General features: G+C 45.1%; 2 protein-coding genes across 4 annotated transcripts in view; one reads left to right on the top strand and one right to left on the bottom strand.

Annotated features, from left to right (window-relative positions):
- Nucleotides 1-18,856, bottom strand: part of ALS2 (alsin Rho guanine nucleotide exchange factor ALS2) — a 216,680-nt gene that overhangs the window by 53,635 nt on the left and 144,189 nt on the right. For 2 of the 3 annotated variants that reach the window (XM_072041083.1, XM_072041085.1), the window contains 2 exons: nucleotides 2,543-2,858; nucleotides 1,801-1,926 (listed from right to left, as the gene is read on the bottom strand). The gene's annotated coding sequence lies outside the window, so the exon portion shown is untranslated. The remainder of the gene's footprint in view (nucleotides 1-1,800; nucleotides 1,927-2,542; nucleotides 2,859-18,856) is intronic. The other variant, XM_072041084.1, reaches the window with a different exon arrangement.
- CDK15 (cyclin dependent kinase 15) overlaps nucleotides 1-18,856 on the top strand; it is a 33,799-nt gene that overhangs the window by 14,174 nt on the left and 769 nt on the right. Inside the window, exons 8-13 of the mRNA XM_072040421.1 lie at nucleotides 1,817-1,910; nucleotides 4,148-4,211; nucleotides 10,630-10,727; nucleotides 11,276-11,317; nucleotides 13,296-13,436; nucleotides 13,872-14,007. Of these exons, the coding sequence (XP_071896522.1) occupies nucleotides 1,817-1,910; nucleotides 4,148-4,211; nucleotides 10,630-10,727; nucleotides 11,276-11,317; nucleotides 13,296-13,436; nucleotides 13,872-14,007 (575 nt within the window). The remainder of the gene's footprint in view (nucleotides 1-1,816; nucleotides 1,911-4,147; nucleotides 4,212-10,629; nucleotides 10,728-11,275; nucleotides 11,318-13,295; nucleotides 13,437-13,871; nucleotides 14,008-18,856) is intronic.

Genomic DNA, 18,856 nt, shown 5'->3' with positions numbered 1-18,856 from the left:
CAAATCGAGTACCTAAATTGCATTGACCATATGCGGTTAAACTTGTGCAATGTGATCAGTGGATTGCAGCAGCCCCTGTGGTTGCAAAATAGGGCGAGCCATTTGGACACATAAAACAGCTGTGAAAACAGAGGGTTGGTATGACACTGGTCTCAGTAAAGTCAATCTGTGGGCTCACAAACAACTGCTAGTGATGTGGTAGTAGTACGAAACACAAAAATCTGCGTCGTAAAAGCTGTGGGTTAAGTTTCATGATAAGCCTGGACCGTGTGAGAGCACATTTAACAAATAAGGAGCTAAACTCACAAGACCCAAAGTAAGGGTACAGGAAGTTAAGGGTAACTGCAGCAGAGATGTTTGTGAAAACAGCATTAGATATGGATCTGCAAACAGGCCTGGCATCACCTGATGTATGAGGATGACCAAAATTAATTCCGCAGATGAGCTGCATGTCAGGCATTCAACTGACCACAGCCAGGTGTGAAAAGCATCTACAGCATTGCAAAAACAAGGTGTAAGGAGTAACAGATGACCAGAAAAGATTACTGGTTGTGGCTCAGCAAGTGAGAATACTTTTGGAGACTGTTAGACAAAGCTGGGTTTTCAACATTTAAACTTAAGGGACTCATATCTGGTATCACAGAAGAAGACTGAGACTTAAATTTGAATAGTTGGGATGGGGCTTAATGAAAAGGCTGGAAAGCTAGAAAATACTTGGATGAAAAAAAGAAAAAGTAAATGAGCAGAGTTTTATACCATACAATAAGAGATGGAAATAGTTGCAAATAGATGTCTCCCTGTCCACAACTATCTCATCATTATTTCCAGCAGAACTAATCCACCTTAGTAAAATTAAGCAGTTTTTGCAGCTCTATTTTTTGTTGTTGTTATTCTGGCACAAATGCAGATCAGGAGATGTCATAAAAATGGGATTACTTTGACTAGCTTTTGCCACTGAAGTCTTTATGCTATGAATTCTTGCCTTCTATTTTCCAGTGAAGAGCCAATTGCTTCTGAAGGGAAATCATTCTAGCACCTACTGCCTTTGTGTTCTTTCTAAGTCTATTCTTCGAGCCCATATAATGTCTTATAGTTTCCCATTTATTTTTCATGTTGTTATCACTCCAATTCTGCACCTTTTTCTCACCGAAAACAATCTACTATTCCACAGACTTCTGCCCTGACTATCTGTTTTTAGGTGGGTTTGTAACAGGATAGGCTGAAAGAGACCTGAAACAAACTGTTTGCTGCTGGAAAAAAGACACCACTTAGTGGGTTTCTCTTCCAAGGATACCACCTGCCTTCTTTTGCTGGTGAAGGGTGTTGTTCTTTTTAGTAGGCAGTGCTGGTGAGAAAAAGCAGATGGGACCAGAACTCATACGGAACTTTGACTGCTCTCTGCTATTCTAAAATATTTATCCTGGAGGGATGTGAATGTGATGAATCTCCAGTCTCCTCCCATCCTATTTTACTTGCTGGGTTTTTAGGTCAAGTGTTTCAGTGTGTACGGCTGAAGTGGCCTTCAATGGAACCTTTATTTATTTACATGTATTCAGACACTCCACGTCCTGCCTTGCTTCCTACGCACACACACACTGGATGAAAAGAATGTAGGCAATACCTACACATCAGGCTCGTACTTTTCAAACATGAGCTACCAAACATAGGATTTACAACTTAGATCAGGATTTATGAATTTACAGAACAGGATTTCTATATTTCCATTCCAACAATTGTTACCTCTCCCCTGCCCACCCCAGATTCATATTGTATATATGATGTATGTGCACGAGTTAATACCTTGGGTTTCTTGCAGGAGCGCAGGCTGTATTTTTGTTGAAATGATCCAGGGTCAGCCAGTATTTGCAGGAACTTCTGGTACTCCTGAACAGCTGGAGAAGATCTGGGAGGTGAGTACAATATATCCTGAAATGGGAGAGAAAAGAACGTATTGCTCCAGCTCCCTACTTAATTTTGAAGTCCTGAGCATAGGTCCTGTGAATAGCAGAATAATTTGGTCCAATCTGCCAGGTTCATAGCAGACTTTGTAACCCATTTTATATTTGGCAACTTTCTTACAGACACCGGAGTAAATCAAATGACTTTCCTTTGATGTTTGTCATCTCATCAAAAATTTAAAGCCAATTAAAGTGACATCAAATTGAAGCAGGCATAAAAGGTGTGCAGGTACTGCAAATTCTGTTCCTTCTCGTTAAATCTTTTACTTATTGTAGGATACAGCACACCATAATCTCACAAAGAAGCTCTAATACTGCTCACAAACTGTCTTGAAAATGGCAGGGTCCCAAGGTTTTTTGCAGGTCCTTTGTTATATTAACTTGGAACATTTTGTCTCATCCAGTTTATAGTGCAGCCCTAGAGAACGCTTTGGCATAATGGGAAGTGTGATAAATTACTTTATAAAGGCAGCAGTGAAAAAGAGCAGAGGTATTCAGGATCCTCTTAAGCTGTATTTCCTGCTGGGGAAGCAGAAACATAGAGCTACGCCCTCAGTGCTGCTTGGTAAAATTGAGGCAGTTACCGGCACTGGTGGATCCTGTATGTTCACGACTGCTCACTGCTGGCTCCGTTACTGAATCTTCAGAAAGGTCAACCCAGAGGTTCCCACTGGATGTTGCTGCAGGTATCTGCCCTTTCACTTCTCCCAGGGATTTACTCTTCTGCATAGGCTGTTTCCCAAACATGGGTTTTCAAAGGATAAAGTACAGAAAGCTGGAACTAGGGAAGTGGTGAGAGAGGACTTTATAGCCTCAAGTCTGTGCAAATCAAGTTTTTCCTTCTTAATCCCTTTACTCAGAAACGCTTCTGCCAGGTTGGGTTTTCCTCTCCACTTTTACCTAGAACGTGTTAAAAATACAGGTAAGTAAACCCCGTTATTAGACTTGAGTTCAGCCCTTTTAAATAAATGCTGAATTACTCTTTCATAGAAAGTGGGGGAAAAAAGAATTACCAAGGAAAAAAAAAACATCCATACTTGGCCAATTAACACAGTTCAAAACCAGGGCAGGGCCCAGTTTTGCAGTGTGAATGAAGGCTATCCTTCCACGTATGACTGAAATCTCTAGATACATTTCCTGTGGTTTTCCAGTTAGAGGGTTATAGCCCTATCGTCATTTCTCTGGTATTATAACTGATACCGTGATTAATAGGATTTGTGCTATTGAAGGCAAAAACTTATTTAAAAATCATGAGGAAGCTTTAAAAGCCATGAAATAATTAGTGCCTTTCACAGAAGGTTTTATGTTATTATACAGCCTGGAATGAGGCTCTGTGTTAGGCCAAAATTTCAAAGCTCCTTAGAGGCTTTCGATGCCTAGCTTGAGATATTTTGCCAAGCGTGAGGTTCAGAATGGGGATTCCCACTGTTTTCTAATAGTCAGCTCCTTTCATGTACTAATAATAGAGGCACCATGCACTGATTTAGAGACCATTTGCAATTATGTGCATGACTTTATGTCATCCGGCGGGCTTATCCCCACACAGGACTGTTGGTTCAAACACCATATAGATATCTCGCTGGAAAATCCCCCTGCTGTGAAGTATGTTCATCCTGTTGAATTATCAAGACTGTCTAACTGTGATTTCACCAACACTTCTCCTAGAGGCAAGCACCACCTCAAGTGGTCTCCATCCTCCCCTCTGTCCCTGACTGCTCATTCCTGCCTGTGTTACCCCTCACTTAGAGGAGTTTCTATCACAGCTCACAGCCTGGGTTGCCAGAAAATATTGGCTGGTACCAGTGCAAGTGGGCAGAGTAAGTCCCCAGTGCAGTGCTGGCACAGGAAGACACTTCCAGCAGTGAAAGGGATTGCACAGTGTGACCCCTGGCTGGTGAACATGTGTGAGTGACACCTGGCAGTGAAGCTAGACACACCTTCAATGATGTTCTCAGCAGCAACATTACATCTCAGCAGGACCCTTTCTGCTGTAACATCGAGTGCTAAAATATCACTGTCATTTATGTGCAGAGATAGATCTAGTACCAGCTAGGGCAGGGGGAATCTGTGCTGGTTCACAGGAAAGGCCACTGGCTCTCTGGTGAGACCAACTCTTCCACCTCCGCACTGATGCAGCGTACCGGCAGACAGGCCACTGCTCGTCTCACTCTCCTTCTTGTTTTGCACAGGTATTGGGGGTCCCAACTGAGAACATCTGGCCAGGACTTTCCAAGCTCCCCAACTACAAGCCAGGTAGGACTTACCTCACAAGAACACCAGCTTTTTCTCTGAGCCACTAACCACTTAGCAATTTGGGGGTCACTAATTCATATTATCAAAAAGCGATGTTTCAGAGCTACTAAATCCCTTAAACTACTTAACAGTAGTTAGTGTTGCTTTAGGACCAACGGCCCAAGATACAAGCAAAAGTACACTTGTGGCAAAGCTGCCTCACTGAGATACGTTAGGCTGCTGGAGGATTTCATTGTCCCAAGTGCTAACAATGCAGTTAGTCTCCACTCCTCAGTGCGAAGGACCAATGTCTCCTGTTATGCACTAGAAAAGCTGACAGGTACCAGGGGACATAGTTTATCTGAACTCTCCTTATTTTCATGGAGATTGGTTTGGGGGCCTTTAAGCCTCAGTTTTAAAGGTCACTGTCCCCGATTTTGATGTGGGCAAGGTGAGAAATCTGTGTGATTTATAAAGCTGGCTTCTTTTATTTCCACATGGGCTGGTAGAGAAGTCTGTGTCCTGGACTTCAAAGGGCCAGTTGTCTCTTATTTTGATGTGGGCAGGTTGAGAAGTATGCTTTGAAAAGCTAGCTCAGTCACTCTCCCTCTCCCCCTCTCTCTTTCCCTTTTTCTCTTTCTCTCTCTTTTTGTTTAATGTTTTCTCTTGGGAAAATATATTCAAGTGTCAGTGAGGGGGAAATGATGAGCACTGATTCTCAGCCTCTCAGCAGGATCATTCTCTAAGAGAAATATAAAAGTGAAATATTAAAAACCCTAGAATGTGAAATCCACCCATCTGCAGTCTAGCCATTCTCTCTCGCTTGTACCCTAACAGAGTGGTGGGGGGAGTCTGGCTCTCTGGAAGGGAAAAAAGAGAACAGGGGGAGAGGAGGAGGGAGAAGACGTGCTTTGAGCAAGAGGTTTACAGGTTTAGTAGAGCATAGTAACATCTTTTCAAAGAAGTGGGTGTTGCTCTGTGACCCAGTCCAAGATGCCCCTCCTTTGATTCTGGTGCATGAACACTAAACAGCCCCCATTTTCACATGGTAGCCGCGATTGGCTGAACAATAACCTGGTCTCACAGTCGAAAGGGCCGGAATCTTTCACACAATTAGCTGAGACACATTAATCAAACCAGCGTGAAATGGGAATGTGTCGCTGTCCTCAGCAAGTTTAATTTGGACAGGGAGCAAGCACAGAGCAGACAGCTGGAGGAAGCACTTTCTTCTCTGACTTGTTGAAGGCTTGGTTGGGTACTCTACAAGTTGTGAAAGGTAGTCTGGGAGGAAAGAAATGCTTATGTGTGGGACAAATTGCTCACAAAGAAGCTTTTGACGTCAGTCATCTGTGCATACAAGGCCAAAAACTCTAGTGAAGCCAATTAGGTATCCTGATGCTATATGCAGGTACAATTGAAAAATGCAAGCATTAAACCGTAAACTAATGGAGAAACTGGTACAGACAGCACAGAATAGCTGAATGTCCACAACTGCCCTCTGCTTTGCACTGTTTTGTCTGAGTAGCAGTGCTATCTGCGGCTTGGGATGGTGCCAGTGGCAGGGCTGGGAGGGAGAAGACAGGCACCTAGGCAGCATGGAAATGGCTCCTGTGAAGACACGTGAAGTCATTATTAGCAGTTTTCAAATCTGAATTGTTATCAGAGTGGATAGAAAGATTCCCTAATGGACTGCAGTGGGGCAGAACTAACCTGTGCTGTGATCCTGCGATGCTGGTGCCTTTTGTGGCTGGCACAGACAGAAATTAGAGGAGTTAGAGGACACCCTCCTAGGGAAGCATCCTTCCGTGCTACCAGTAACATGGAAGAGGGGTCCTGAGCCGGTGTTTGGGGCAATACCTTGCCAGCTGGAGAGCCAGCATCCCTTTCCCCTCCTCAGAGCCTACCGAAGGGGCTCTGAGCTGCTCTAGTCATACAGTGAAACCAAGCACTTGGCTCAAACCTGGGATATAAAGAACAGTCTGGCTAGGATAAGACTATTCACATACAGGTAGACTGTTTGCCCTCGTCAACAACTCAATCAAGTCAATTTTTGACAGGGCTGCCAGTAAGAAGGCAAACCAGTCTCTTTGAAGCTATTTGCCATTCACATGCTCAGAGAACTTCCCCTGCTTCCCTGAAGCACAAGTGCTAACTGTCCCCCCCAGGACACGCTCACCAGGTGAAACTCTGCAGCCTGCCTGAGAAAGCCTTCGCTCTTGAGGTTCTTTCCAGCCCCGTTGTGCAAATCTGAGTGCCTGGGACAGTTCAGATAAGCAAACAAACTTTGGAGGCTTCCCCAAATCTGATGGCTTGAATGCTTTTAGCTAGTCCTACTGATGTTCACAGCGAGCGCAGGCAGCAAACAAACAAACAGGTTCCTGCCTGAGGCAAAGCACGAACACGCGCAAAACAAAGCTCTGAGGTGTGATCCTATTCTCATTGAAGTTGATGGCAAAACTCCCACTGGATTCAGCAGTGTAGGCTCAGCCCCAGACTGAGGTTGTTACTGGAAGGGTTCCTGGGCCAGGTGGGTTAGTAGGAATCTTTCAAACGAAAACTGGAAACCTTTAGATGTTTTCCTGTCACTGCTGTGGGCTGAAGCACATCCTGCTGCAAACCCTGCAGAGGAAATACAGCCTGGGGTCTGCGAGCCAGGCACAGCTGCAGGAAGGGCAGCTCCCCTGCCCCCTCTACGGGCAACTGGCAAAGGAAGTGCAAGGCAATGCTAGTCCACCCTATGCCCCTGTGCCTTCTTGCACAAAGAAGTTCAGAAATGGGCCTCATGTCCATTGCTACAGTTTGCCGAAATCTCAGCCTGTGCCTGAACCCAGGTCAACAGGGAAGATGGGTGAGCAACATTTCCTTGGCCAACCCTGCAGCCTGTGATCTGCCACTCGCTCTCCAAGAGGGAGATGGAGCCTGAAAGCACAGTGTTCCCCCCACCTTGGCTTCAGGACTGGTTCCTGCAGAAGGCGAAGGGCTGGGAGAGCTCCTGCCCCACGTCTCAGTGCACTCGCTGGCCCTCTCCCCAGCTCCCCATGCTTAGGAGCCCTGCCCGTAGCAACAAGGCTTTGCCCTGTGTTTGTTCATTTCTTCTGTTCCCCTCATTTTGCTTCCCCTGAAAGAGGCAGTTGTAGCTCTGTTAACACTATTTTTGAAAGCTCTCATGCTGTGTGAGCTCAAATCCTTGCATTAATCTACTGCTGTGTTCATTTCACTGCGCTGAAAAGCAGGGAGTTTAAATCCCCTCTAAACACCACTGGTGACACCAGAAGGCCACTGTTTTGATCCAGCCCCATTAATGGTTACAAGTTTGAATCTAGACAGCGGGGGTCAAGGGCAGGAAAGGATTAGGAATCACAGCCCATGACATTAAGCTAGTGCTTCTGCCAAACTGGGAATACTGGAGCACCCAATCCATCGTTTAATGCCTCCTTTTCCTGATATTTGGATTGCAAAGAGGAGGGAACAGTGCTTATTTGTTTGTAACACGATGAGCTTGCTGTGAGTGAGCTATAACTTGCTGCGAGTGAGCCCTGATTTATCGCACAGGCTGACTAATGAAGTTTCCTGTGCCAGGTAGTATCATTTCACTTTGCCGGCACACGTTTTTCACTGCACTTCTTCAGATGCAGCAACCGTTTTTAAATTAAGCCTCGTTTTCCGAATGTCTGCAGGCTTTGCTATCATTTTTCAAATGTTGGTAGGCTTTGCTATGCTGAATGAGATTAGAAGCTTTCCATAGGCAACTTTTCCTGAGCACATTTTAGTATCTGTTGCTTTTCCAAACTGCCACCAGCAGATGGAGGCAACAAGCAGCAGGCACTGAGACACAAACTTCAAATGACATTTTTGAGAATGCAGATGAAGTCTGAACTCTGAATCTTTTTATTTATTTATTTATCTTATCTCACTTTTTATGCTGATGCTTCGTTTAATAAATGGGATGTTTGGAAACTGAATTCTAAAACGATGAAATTTTTATTGTCATAATAAACTGTATATGGCTTTGATCCCAAAGGGAAAAGCAGCACTGCAACTAATGCACAGTATATGGTGGCCAGGCTGCAGGGAAACTCCCTTTGTGCCTGGCACTGGGCACAGGCTGCAGTTTGCAGTCTGCCACACAGACAGAGCTCTGATTCTGTCCTGCAGCCGCAGAGGTTTCACTAATGAGAGAAATTTTCTCTGTGAGCCTGCAACCTCAGCACCTTCATCGAGCAGCACAAGGCATCCTCTTTCTCTCTCTTCATCAATTAGGAAAGTTTAACTTTTGTCCCCTGGCTTGCTTGCCTCATTATCAGTTCATTAACCACTTCCACCTGGGTTTGCATATAGGAAGGTATTTCCTCATTAGCACAGACTGCACTGCATACTGATAGAAAATAACAAACCCAAGCACCACCTTTCCGATCTCCTCATACTGTTACAAAAACAATCAGCCCTATACAATCCCATCATTTATGTGTGTACATCATCACTGTAAAATGATTAAATCTGTAGTTCATCCACTTCTTTGTCTGATCTCTCTCACCTTTAAGGAGTAGCTGTTTGCATTGTCTTACGGTTTTAGATTGGTCTTAATCTTTACAGTAGGGAAGATATTTACTGCCCTGTTCGTACCCAGCTCAACAGAATGGGGCCTCAGAATCCTCTACGGGTTTGTCTATATGGGGTCAGTCAAGAGACTAATCTGAACTGATTTAAAGTGGATTAGTTAACTGCATTAAATCCTTAAGTAGAAACACAATGTTTTCTTACCCATATCTTCCATTTATAATCAAAGCTTTGTATACTTGAAGTGGCAAGTTTGTCGGTCCTCACTCAAGCAGAATTCTGCACAGAGATATTTGTTTGGACAGGGAAAGCAGTAGTTGGCTCACTGACTCTTACACTACCCCTTGTAGATAATCATTAATCTGTGTGTTATATAAATGTTAAATCAAAGTAAAGAATCTTGGTCAAGATACAGCAAAGATTATAATTCAGGCATTTTTCCCAATTCCCAGTAAGCAAACAGATATTTCTATCTGCAATGTAAAGAAAATCCTGTTTCCTCCTTGGAATGTTAATCCTGGAAATTTACTTAATAAAAACAAAATCATGTTTCAGTTAGATATCACTGAAACCCTTTGCCCTGCCATTAGCAACTGCACTTTCATTTTTTAACTTTTATTTTAAATTTATTAAAGAATACTCATTTTAAAAGATTTCACTAAAGTACAGTATTTAAGTAATTTTGACATTTTAATTAAATATTAAAGGAAATTGATATATTGCTATGGAATGTTTCCATCTCACTGAAGCAGAACTTTCTGGCTGAAAGTTGCAGCATCTGAAAGTTTTTGGCCAGCTCTGAGAAGAGGTTAAACCTTCTACCTCATGCAAAAAAATCTTATGCCTTTCCAAACCCATTTAAACTCATTTTTCTTCTATTTTTCCTGGAAACTTTACATTTCTACTCAATACAGACAATTTATTTCTACACTTTTATTACAGCTGAGGGGGCAAAGTGAAAGAAGGAGGATCTAGAGAATAAGTTAACAGTGATCCAAGAGGAACATCCTGCCAGAGTTAATCTCGGTGATTGACTAGGGAAGGGGCTACTAAAGATACAGAACTTCTATATATTGCTGGTAATTCCAGAGCTCTGGCACCTAAGCAGTCCTGAATCCCATCCCAGATGATACTGCCATTTACTGCTTCAGCAATTACCTTAGTATTTGGGTGTAGGAGAGCACTTCAGTTGTGACCTGTTACTTACACAGTGACAGACAGGTTTAACAACCTGCTTGCCTGGCTTAATGGTGAAAGATTGCTGCGGGAAAGGTTAAGTGCTGAAAGTTCAGTCATTTGCACGTTTTCAAATTGTCTGTGCCTCAAGTCAGACACGGAGTGACCCAGCCCCAGGGCCTGCCGCCCTGGAAATGGCCGTGCAGGCTGAAGGCCGAGGGGACTCTTCCTTCGGCTACATTTGGACGCTTCTGTCCTTGAATGGTGAGGCTGAGCTGAGCAGCTTGCCGTGCTCTTGACAGAAAGCAGGGGGAGATGCTCTAGGACTGCAGGATAAGCCAGTCCAAGTCCAAACTTGGAGGCTGTTATACGCCAGTCTATTGGCAAGAGAGTAGTGGTGCTTGCCTCCGGGTGGTCTCGCTGCTGTGGGGAATGCTTTTCCAGGCCCTAGCTGGAAGAGAGGGCTGCACCACCCTTCCTGCTCTCATTTCCATGGCTAGAGCAGCTTTCATCTCTGCTGTCAGAAATGGTGTTCAGGAAAATGTGGCTGGGCATAAATTACGGCCTTTCTGATGCAAGAAAATGCCTTTGTTAATCAGCCGTAAGGGTAATCTTCCAAGTGTAAGTCATTTATTCATATCTAAGCTTGTGAAAATCCATGGGTTGTACGAAAACATTTGAAGAATGTATTCTTCCACTTATTCAGCATTTAAAAACGTGTCCTTGAAAACCGGCAACAACAACACAGCCTTCCCAAAAGTGCCAACTCTACAGTGTTCCAGTCTGCTAGAGATGCTTGAAGCAGTAAGTACAAAGCATGCATGAAAATGGTTAACATGATGAATGACAAACTGAGCGAGGGACTGACAGCAAGAGCAGTGTGCAAAAGCAGAGTGGGATCCAAGTGCCTTTGCTTCATCCCCAGTCTTTCCAGCAGCTCCATGCAGAAAAGCCCCACATGCCCCCAAGGGAATACAAGAACCTCAGCAGCTCTTTAGTAAACAATTGCTGGAGATGCAGGCCTGCAAACCTCTTTCTGCTTCCTCAGTGCAAAGGACTCGGGGAGTTAGACTGAATTTATTGAAGTCAACGCAAAGGCTCACTGAAACAGATGGAGGCCCAAGGCCTGCATTCACAATGTGTGAAAGGAAAGGGTTACAGAACTGGAACAGCCTTATTAACATCAATGCTAGTACTCAAGTCCTATAGGAATAATGTATATTTATAAATACTAAGATGACAGATTCTATAGGGCCCTTTGAAATTCCAAGCACGTGTTTTTGTAAGGGCTCAAAGAATGATTTTTGGCTTGATTTTTGTTTCATCCTGTGATTGCATATTATACTTTCTAGAACTGGTGCTTCCAGGAGACCTCAGAGACTCCGAGTGATCTGTGACAGGTAAGCTACCTGTAACGGCAGTGTCAAAATGGCCTCTGGGTTTATTTGTTTCTTTATGCAATCATTTAACTTGAAATGAGCTCTTTTGGCAAGCTGAGGAAGAGCGAGGTGGCTCTGTAGTAACAAGCAGATCCAACGTCAGCTAAGGAACTGATTTCAAGAGATCGCAGTAGAGGCAGGCACACAGTGGGTTTATTACTCTCCCAGGAGAAGTGATTGTTCTCAGATAAGCAGCAATTCAAGGACATTGTGTGCAGTTTTCTGAGGGGCACAGCTGAGATTCAGGCGGTCCTACTTTCCCAGGCCGTCTTGCCCAGACTAAAGACAGGCTTTGTACCGTCCCATTTTTATTTTCTAGAAACATGCTGTAGGAACAGCACTCAACAGTGGTAAGGAAGACACACCAGGACAGCATTACATGAGACAATGAAACAATCTCCTGATTAGTTAAGAGAGGAAAATTCACATTCTTCAGAAGCCAAAAGCAACAAAACAAGGGCCATGGTTACACACCTCACCCTGAGCAAGCACCAACACCACCAAACATTCCCGAGAGTGTGCAGGGAAGGGAGCATTTTTCAAGTGTGTATGTATGCACACACACACACATATATGCCTAAATGTATCAGTGAAAGAAATTTATAATGAGATGAAGTGCCCTAATGTTGCTCAGAGAGTTATTAAAATAGCATCCCCTCAAACTGATTTTGAGGGAGCATTGGTACACAACAGGCTTCACAGATGCATAGGAAAAGAATAGACATGATCTGTCCTCAGGATTGTGTTCACACACAGGTCAAGAATCAACTGTCCTTTGTGGATGTAGCCACATTTTTCAGCAGTGCTGTTTATTATCTGTTCAGCTCATCACTTTGGATTCAGTACTGCTCTAGGCTGCCCTTCAGAGCTGGGTTTCCCAGACTCTGTTCTGAATTGCTGAACGAACACACTGAAGTTTTCAGCAAAGCCCAGGTTGCCAAAATGCCAGCCATTGTCACACACATCTTCAGAAAGACACAAAGCTCCACGTGTCTCAAACCCTGATAAGACAGGTCCTAGAACAGAACAGGCCCTCTCCCTGTCTGAACAAAGACATAACTATTTTCCTTGAAACTCTGCTCTATTGCACTTCTGCTTTTTTGGCCACAATCCCTTCGCAGGCTCCATTACCTCTGCATGCTGCTGAGCTCTGGGCTGCACAAGGTCCTGCCCCGGGCCTGCCACAGCATCCTTACCCTGGGATGGCCAAACAGCCACGCTAGCACGCTCGGCTCTCGAGAAGGAAAGAGCTGCTTCATGCAGGCTGCTCAGCCATGAGGCTCCACGGCCAATTAGGAAATCAAAGGGGAGCTGTGTGCAGAGCTCAGCCGTCACCAGGAAGCCTGAGCAGCAGCGGGAGGCAGCGAACCATCTCGCTGCCCGGTGTGGCAGCCTGCAGCAGCGGGGCCTGAGGGGCAGAGGGGCTCGGGTAAGACCCTGCCACGGCCAGGGCAGCCCATGCTGCAGCTCTGCTGAGCAGCCTCAGGCTGAACGCTTGGGCTCCCTGTCCCGTCCCTGCTCCCCAAACAGCAGGAGCTCAAACTGTTTTGCTGGAGGTGAGAATTCAGCAGTTACCTACCACTGTGAGGCCGGATACCTTTTATAAATGCTTCTTAGACCCTCTTTCTTTTTTTTTTTTTTTTACATTTTATACCCTCGAAACAGAACTGCCAGCACGTCAAATGTCCTGTGCAGGGAGGGGGAGCGTGGGGCGGGGGGATCCCGGCCGTGGTGTCACGTGGAGGGGAGCACCAGGGGGGCAGAGGGAGGAAGCACAACAGGCCGTGATCCGATGGGCATCCTGATACTGAAACCTGAGCAGAACAAACAAACAAAGTAAAAGCTGTAAAACTAAATGACCATTTTTATTTGTTTGCTTGTTGATTTGTTTTCTCTCCTCCACTTCCTCGTCCCCAGCTGTGTGCTTCTCTAGGAAGCAGCCACTTGGCATTGGTGTTTGCTGGGCACAGAGCACGTGTGTGTTACATCTGTTTTAAAGTCTCATCCCGAAAAACAGATTCCTCCTGCTGAATCCCCGACACATTTTACAACCAGCTGCATGACTGGTACTGAGGTAGGAAATGAGGAATGGGTATTTCTTCAGTTTGTTAGTTTTGACCTCCAGTCTGCTCAGTGAGCCAGTCAGGTAGTTTTGTGCACTTGCAGTGCTCACTGTAAATTGTTAACGCCAAGCTCGGCCATTCCAGTTATGCCATGTAAACTGTAGTCCTCCTGGCAACAGTTTCCCTTTTACTCCCAACCTTCTTTTTTTTTTTCAAAATTATCCTGAAAAGATGAGTCTGAGCTGAGATCCTCCATATATACTCCAGCATAATCGAACTCCCACGGAAAAGCAAATGTCCTGGGAGCCATACATCTGGGGTGGGACCCAGCTGCCCCAAGTCCCTCCACTATCTCTGCCTTAAGCTCTGAGAAGGTCTGGGTCCAGTCTGATTCTAGCTTTCTGGCCTGTGCTCATCTCCTGCACTTTTTCCTCCCATTTTCCTAGGCTGAGCAGGGTGCCGCAGCAGAGGATCTGGCCTCTGGCATGCTCACAGCCTTCCCTCCGTGGCAGATCTCTGCACAAGATGCCCTTCTTCATGGCTTCAGCCCTCTGCCTCCACAGCTCTACCAGGTGCCTGCTGGTAAGTTAACTCTTGATTTCACCTCACCAAGAATGACCTACTTCACATGCCATTTATTACAAGTTTCTTCAGTACTTCGGACCCAGACACTTTGTCTCTGCCTGTCCTCCGTCCCTGTTGCTGTATGCTGCAAAATCTACATCCCAGTGCAAATTCCACAGCTTGTTTTTCCATTTTCTTCCACAAAGTTAATAACAGAAGGGGACCTGGATGGGATGCCACCATGGTGCACTCTCACAGCTGAGGTGTACATGCTTTGATAGCGCCTTTCTCCCCCATTCTGTAACCCCAGGGGCCCTGAGCTTTTCCTCCAGCTGGCTCACGCTGTGTATTCAGCGTAACTCACATGCCAGTCCCTCCTGATGGCCTGAATTCCCAGCTGCTCAGCACAATGTGCTAGCCCCAATCCCCTTGGACCGCTCCTCCTGCTCCCTTTTGATGTTCAGAGGCAACAGCTGTTCCTCGTACCCTGTCACACCACCTCTCCCCCATTTTACCTGCCTTACTTTCTTCTCCCCTCACTGCCTTCTCTTAAGCACACAGTCACACAGACACATCTCACACAGACCTGACTCTCCTGCCCTAAGCTGAGGATAAATGCAGGGTTTCTCAAGCTCTAGGTTCTGATCCTCACTACGAGAAGCTCCCTTGTGTTGGGAAACAGGCCAGAGAGCCCCACCATGCTCTGTTGCCTCCTGGGCACCAGCTATGCTGGTTAGTTTTGTAGTGTGGGTTTTTGTGTTTTGTTGTTGTTGTTGTTTTTTAACATAGGGGCAATTAAGAAGAAACCTTCTTGGACTGTGTTGTCAAGCTATTTGAAAACTTAATTTCTGGCTTCTGTGACATATCCCAAGTGAAGGAGCAGCCAGCTAGCATCTCTCCCAAACTGCCGCCCTTCTGAAGGTGCTGTGTGTGTGCGTGTGCAGGAGTGAGAGACATCTGCATTCCTTTTCTGTTCACCCAGCCACAGAGCACAAATCTACTTTGACACTTTTAGAAAAATGAAAAGATGGAATCTCGCAGGAGCCTGCCTGTGCCGGGGGGGGAGGAGGGGAGCACTCACAGCAGGAGGGAAGTTGACTTTTCTTTATACATATAGGGTTTTTTCCATGCAGAGTTTAAATTATGCCTGATAAAAGGAGTTTCGTGGATGTTTCAGTTCTTTCAAACCCTCCTGGCTTCCTCCCAATTAAATGAGGTTTGTCAAAGCCACAGGGCTCTGCTGCTGCCGGAGAGGCGGACAAGCACTTCCCGCAGTGACATCTCCAATCCCCAAGGGAGAAGATGAAAGTGTCAGTGCCAAGAGAGAGAGAGAGTGTGGAAAAAAACAGGTACAGAGACAGACAGTGTGAGAGAAAGGGAGAGAGTGAGAAGAAATAGAAGGAATGAGAAAACAGATTGGCATAATGTGTCAATCTCTCAGACACATTTCCAGAGAGGGGACAGATTCACCTGGGTTTCTACAGCATCCCCTATTTATTATCCCCCATACTGCAGCGAGAAGTACCTTGTGGACAGGCAACTGCACGGCGTTAACATAGCAACCAACGTGTCGGGAGCAAAATCAAAGTGCACAGGGCTGAAACAAGTGCAGGATGGACATGCAAGACCATATTCATGAGTTACTCATTAAGCCTGTAAAAATTAGGCAATTCTGAATAATTCCCCGTGCAGCCACCCCTATTGCCGTAATTGTACAAGACATTTGTTCTCTTGTGTCATGTTGGTGACACGCTAGTTTGGAATTTAACTGTATCATTTTAAAATTCTGGTTGCTATGATAACACAGTGCAGGTTTTTTTAAATATATTCTGTGCCTACTTTGTTCTGGAGGATGCTGGCTATTAGTTCCCATCCTCTGAAGGAGAAAGTTAAAGCAGAAGGGCAAAGAATGAGCTGGAGATGAAAGGTGAAAGGAGGAGGGGGTTGACCCCAAGGTGTGTGAGAGAGTAAGCAGGAAACAACATTGGAAAAAAATAAAAGGTTCCCCTAAGAAATTATTTCCTATTGTTATGAAATAATTGTAGCCACAACTGTCCTTTTTATAAGTTGCTATGACAAGCTGGAAGCCAGAGGATATTTTTCAAAGGTCAATTCCTGGGAAAAAATAATTGGAGAAATCAGAGTTTTAAAAGATAAGAACCCCTTCGAATAGCATCTTGCTGATTACCGAGGGGGATGCGAATGGCCAGACACTGGCTGCTGCCCTGGGAATGGGGGGGAGCAGGGGGCTCTTTGCTTTCTGGTCAGCTCCAGGAGTGGGGAACAGGTTGCTGCTGCTTATGCTCACCTGGGTGCAAAGTGCTAGGAAAAAAGAGTAACGCATGTGGTAAGAGAAGACGACTCTCTGTCCCCTGAGAGCATTTGCTGGCCTTTTTCTGGCCTAAGCCAATGCTGAGACAATTATCTTTGTGCAGTGCAGCCTTGTGCTACAGCAGCTCTGATAAAACTTCAGCCTAACCCTTTGCCACCTGCTAAAGCAGACTGTCTTCTGTCCAATTAATCACTCCTGGAAGATGAGATCCTTGAATGAAGAAAGCATAAGCTGTGCTCTCAACTTCGTGTCAGCCCCGAAGTGCAAAGGGCCTCCTGAGAAGCGATCTCACTCTGCTGTCAGGTCAGACGCAGTACCCATTGCAGCTTATTATTCTTAGCTATGAATTCTGTTTATTTCCATCTCTTTTGGTCTCAAACACTTTAGAACAGGCTCATAGGCAGGGAAGGTGAGCAGTGCAATTTGGGATTAGCACCAGTGTGCTCCCAAGAAAACAGACTGTGAGCAGAGCTTTGGCCATGGGGCTGCAGGGCAACTCAGGCTGGGAACGACTTGCTCCCTTTGGGTCCAGGTGGTCTCCCCTCAGCAATTCAAAACCACTGTGTCAGGTGATACTGTACTGATTCTCCTAAAATTTCCTGTTACTCAGGCCTTCGGAGACGAGGAGAAGGAGGGATTCTGTCTTGATTCTGACAGAACACTGTCATTTTAATGCCTGTTGCATCTAATCATGTTCAAAGCAAGTGTAGACAACGGGGAGGTTAAGGCTGTGAGCCATCACCTACCAAAAATCCCATTTCCATTGGGATCAGCCAGCTCTGGTAGATGTTAACACAGGGCATGTATAGAGAAGAGCTGGCTTTCACAGACACCCTGTTTGGGTTGGCTGCTTTCCCTGTGTTCCTCTACATAGCTGAAAGGTTTATACACTCACTTATATTTTTTGGCTTGCGTGCTTTGCCACCTCTGCATACAGAAAATGGACATCCTTCACTGAAAATCAGATACAGACACCTAGAAATTGAAGTTCTCACCAGGTGTATGAATCTGGTTTATAGCGTGTCTGTAAGGGAATAAACCAAAGCTGGTGTTGAGTAGCAACTCAGCTGTCACTCCTGAACCAGAAGCAGTCATTGCTGTGAACTGCTGAAGCCAATCTTTACTTAACTCAGGCAAAACATCCCTCACTTCTCCTGGCCCGATCTCCACAGTGGTGGAAGATTTGCTTATGAAAATACCAAGAGGACACTGAGGTTTTGTATTATGACATGAAGCCACGGTCCTCGGAAAGAGCCATTGCAACATCACAGCAGATGTTTCCAGGAAGCAGCACACCAAGGGCACGGGCCCCTGGAGACGTCCTGCTTAAGCTCCTTGCTGGGCATCGGTCTGGAGCAGCCACAGTGCTTGCAGATTGCAGGCCCTGCTCAGGAGCACAGGGCGACGAAGAAGACAGGACAAGAAGGAAGGTTTCCTTTGCTCGTGCTCTTGCAAAAGCACAAAGTGGCACAAAGTTTGGCCCACATGACATGTGGAAACAAAGTCCTACAGACACGGATCAAATGCTCTGACTCCCATTGATCTCAGGCCAGAGAATCTCTATAAAGGTCCTATTGTTTAGGGAGATGAACTGCTCTGGGAGGGAGCGCTGCCAATACCCTTCATAGAGGCAGACGCTATTGCATCAGAAGTTGGCAGACATTTTTCTGTATTTTGTCTAATTGCAAAGTTATATCTGAGATTTCTTTAACTTCCACTTTCCTTTCAACATTCCTAAACATGAATCTGAGAAGATTTAGTTGTCTTCTTTGCTGTGAAAGACATCCGGACTGAAACTCCCATGTACTCATTTCCCATCTTCAGGTGCACTTCTGCCTTCACCCAGTTATCAGCAGAAAAGAGCAAATGGGGATGCAGTGATCAGATTTCTAAGGCACAAAAGTTAAAGCTAAGTTTGAGATTATGACAGCAAGCAGCCATGAGCCTAGGAACTCAATTAGCCTGAAAGACAACTATCTCATTATCTTTCCTAAAATGATATAAATACATAAGAATATAAAAATTTAAAATAAACTCTCTCTCTATTGACTGTCTAGATGACTGAATTTCACTGCTCAATTTCTTTAAACACCCACTTTAGTATTTATTTATTCTAAGCGTGAAGCAGCTACGATAATTAGACTGTCAGATTTGGTAAGTTAATGAGGAGTCACTGGAGTGGAAGGTTTTGCATTTGTGAGATTGCTGAAGGAGAGAAGCTCTGTGCCTTCGCTCTATCTCTTTTTTCTTTTTCTTTTTCTTTTTTCCCCCCTCCGCTGGGTGGGAAGGAGAGAGCTTGGCAGTGCAGAGATCCATTTGAATCCTTTTGATTAGCGGGTTGCATTCCCACCACTGTTCTACCAAATAATCTTTTGCTGGTTGCTCCAAGAAAAAGAAAAAAAGAAAAGAAATCATAGATGAGATTTCTAGAGAACGGAGCCTAGATTAAAGAAATCATTTTCCAAAAAAAAAATCAGGAGGAATGGAGCTGTGAGAAATAGGATCCTGAATGAGTTCATATTGTGGGCAATGTCA

This window comes from Anas platyrhynchos, chromosome 7, assembly GCF_047663525.1.
Source record: "Anas platyrhynchos isolate ZD024472 breed Pekin duck chromosome 7, IASCAAS_PekinDuck_T2T, whole genome shotgun sequence".
Classification (NCBI taxonomy): Eukaryota; Metazoa; Chordata; class Aves; order Anseriformes; family Anatidae; genus Anas; species Anas platyrhynchos.
Note: the sequence above shows the minus strand (reverse complement) of the source record. Positions and strands in the feature narration are given on the sequence as shown.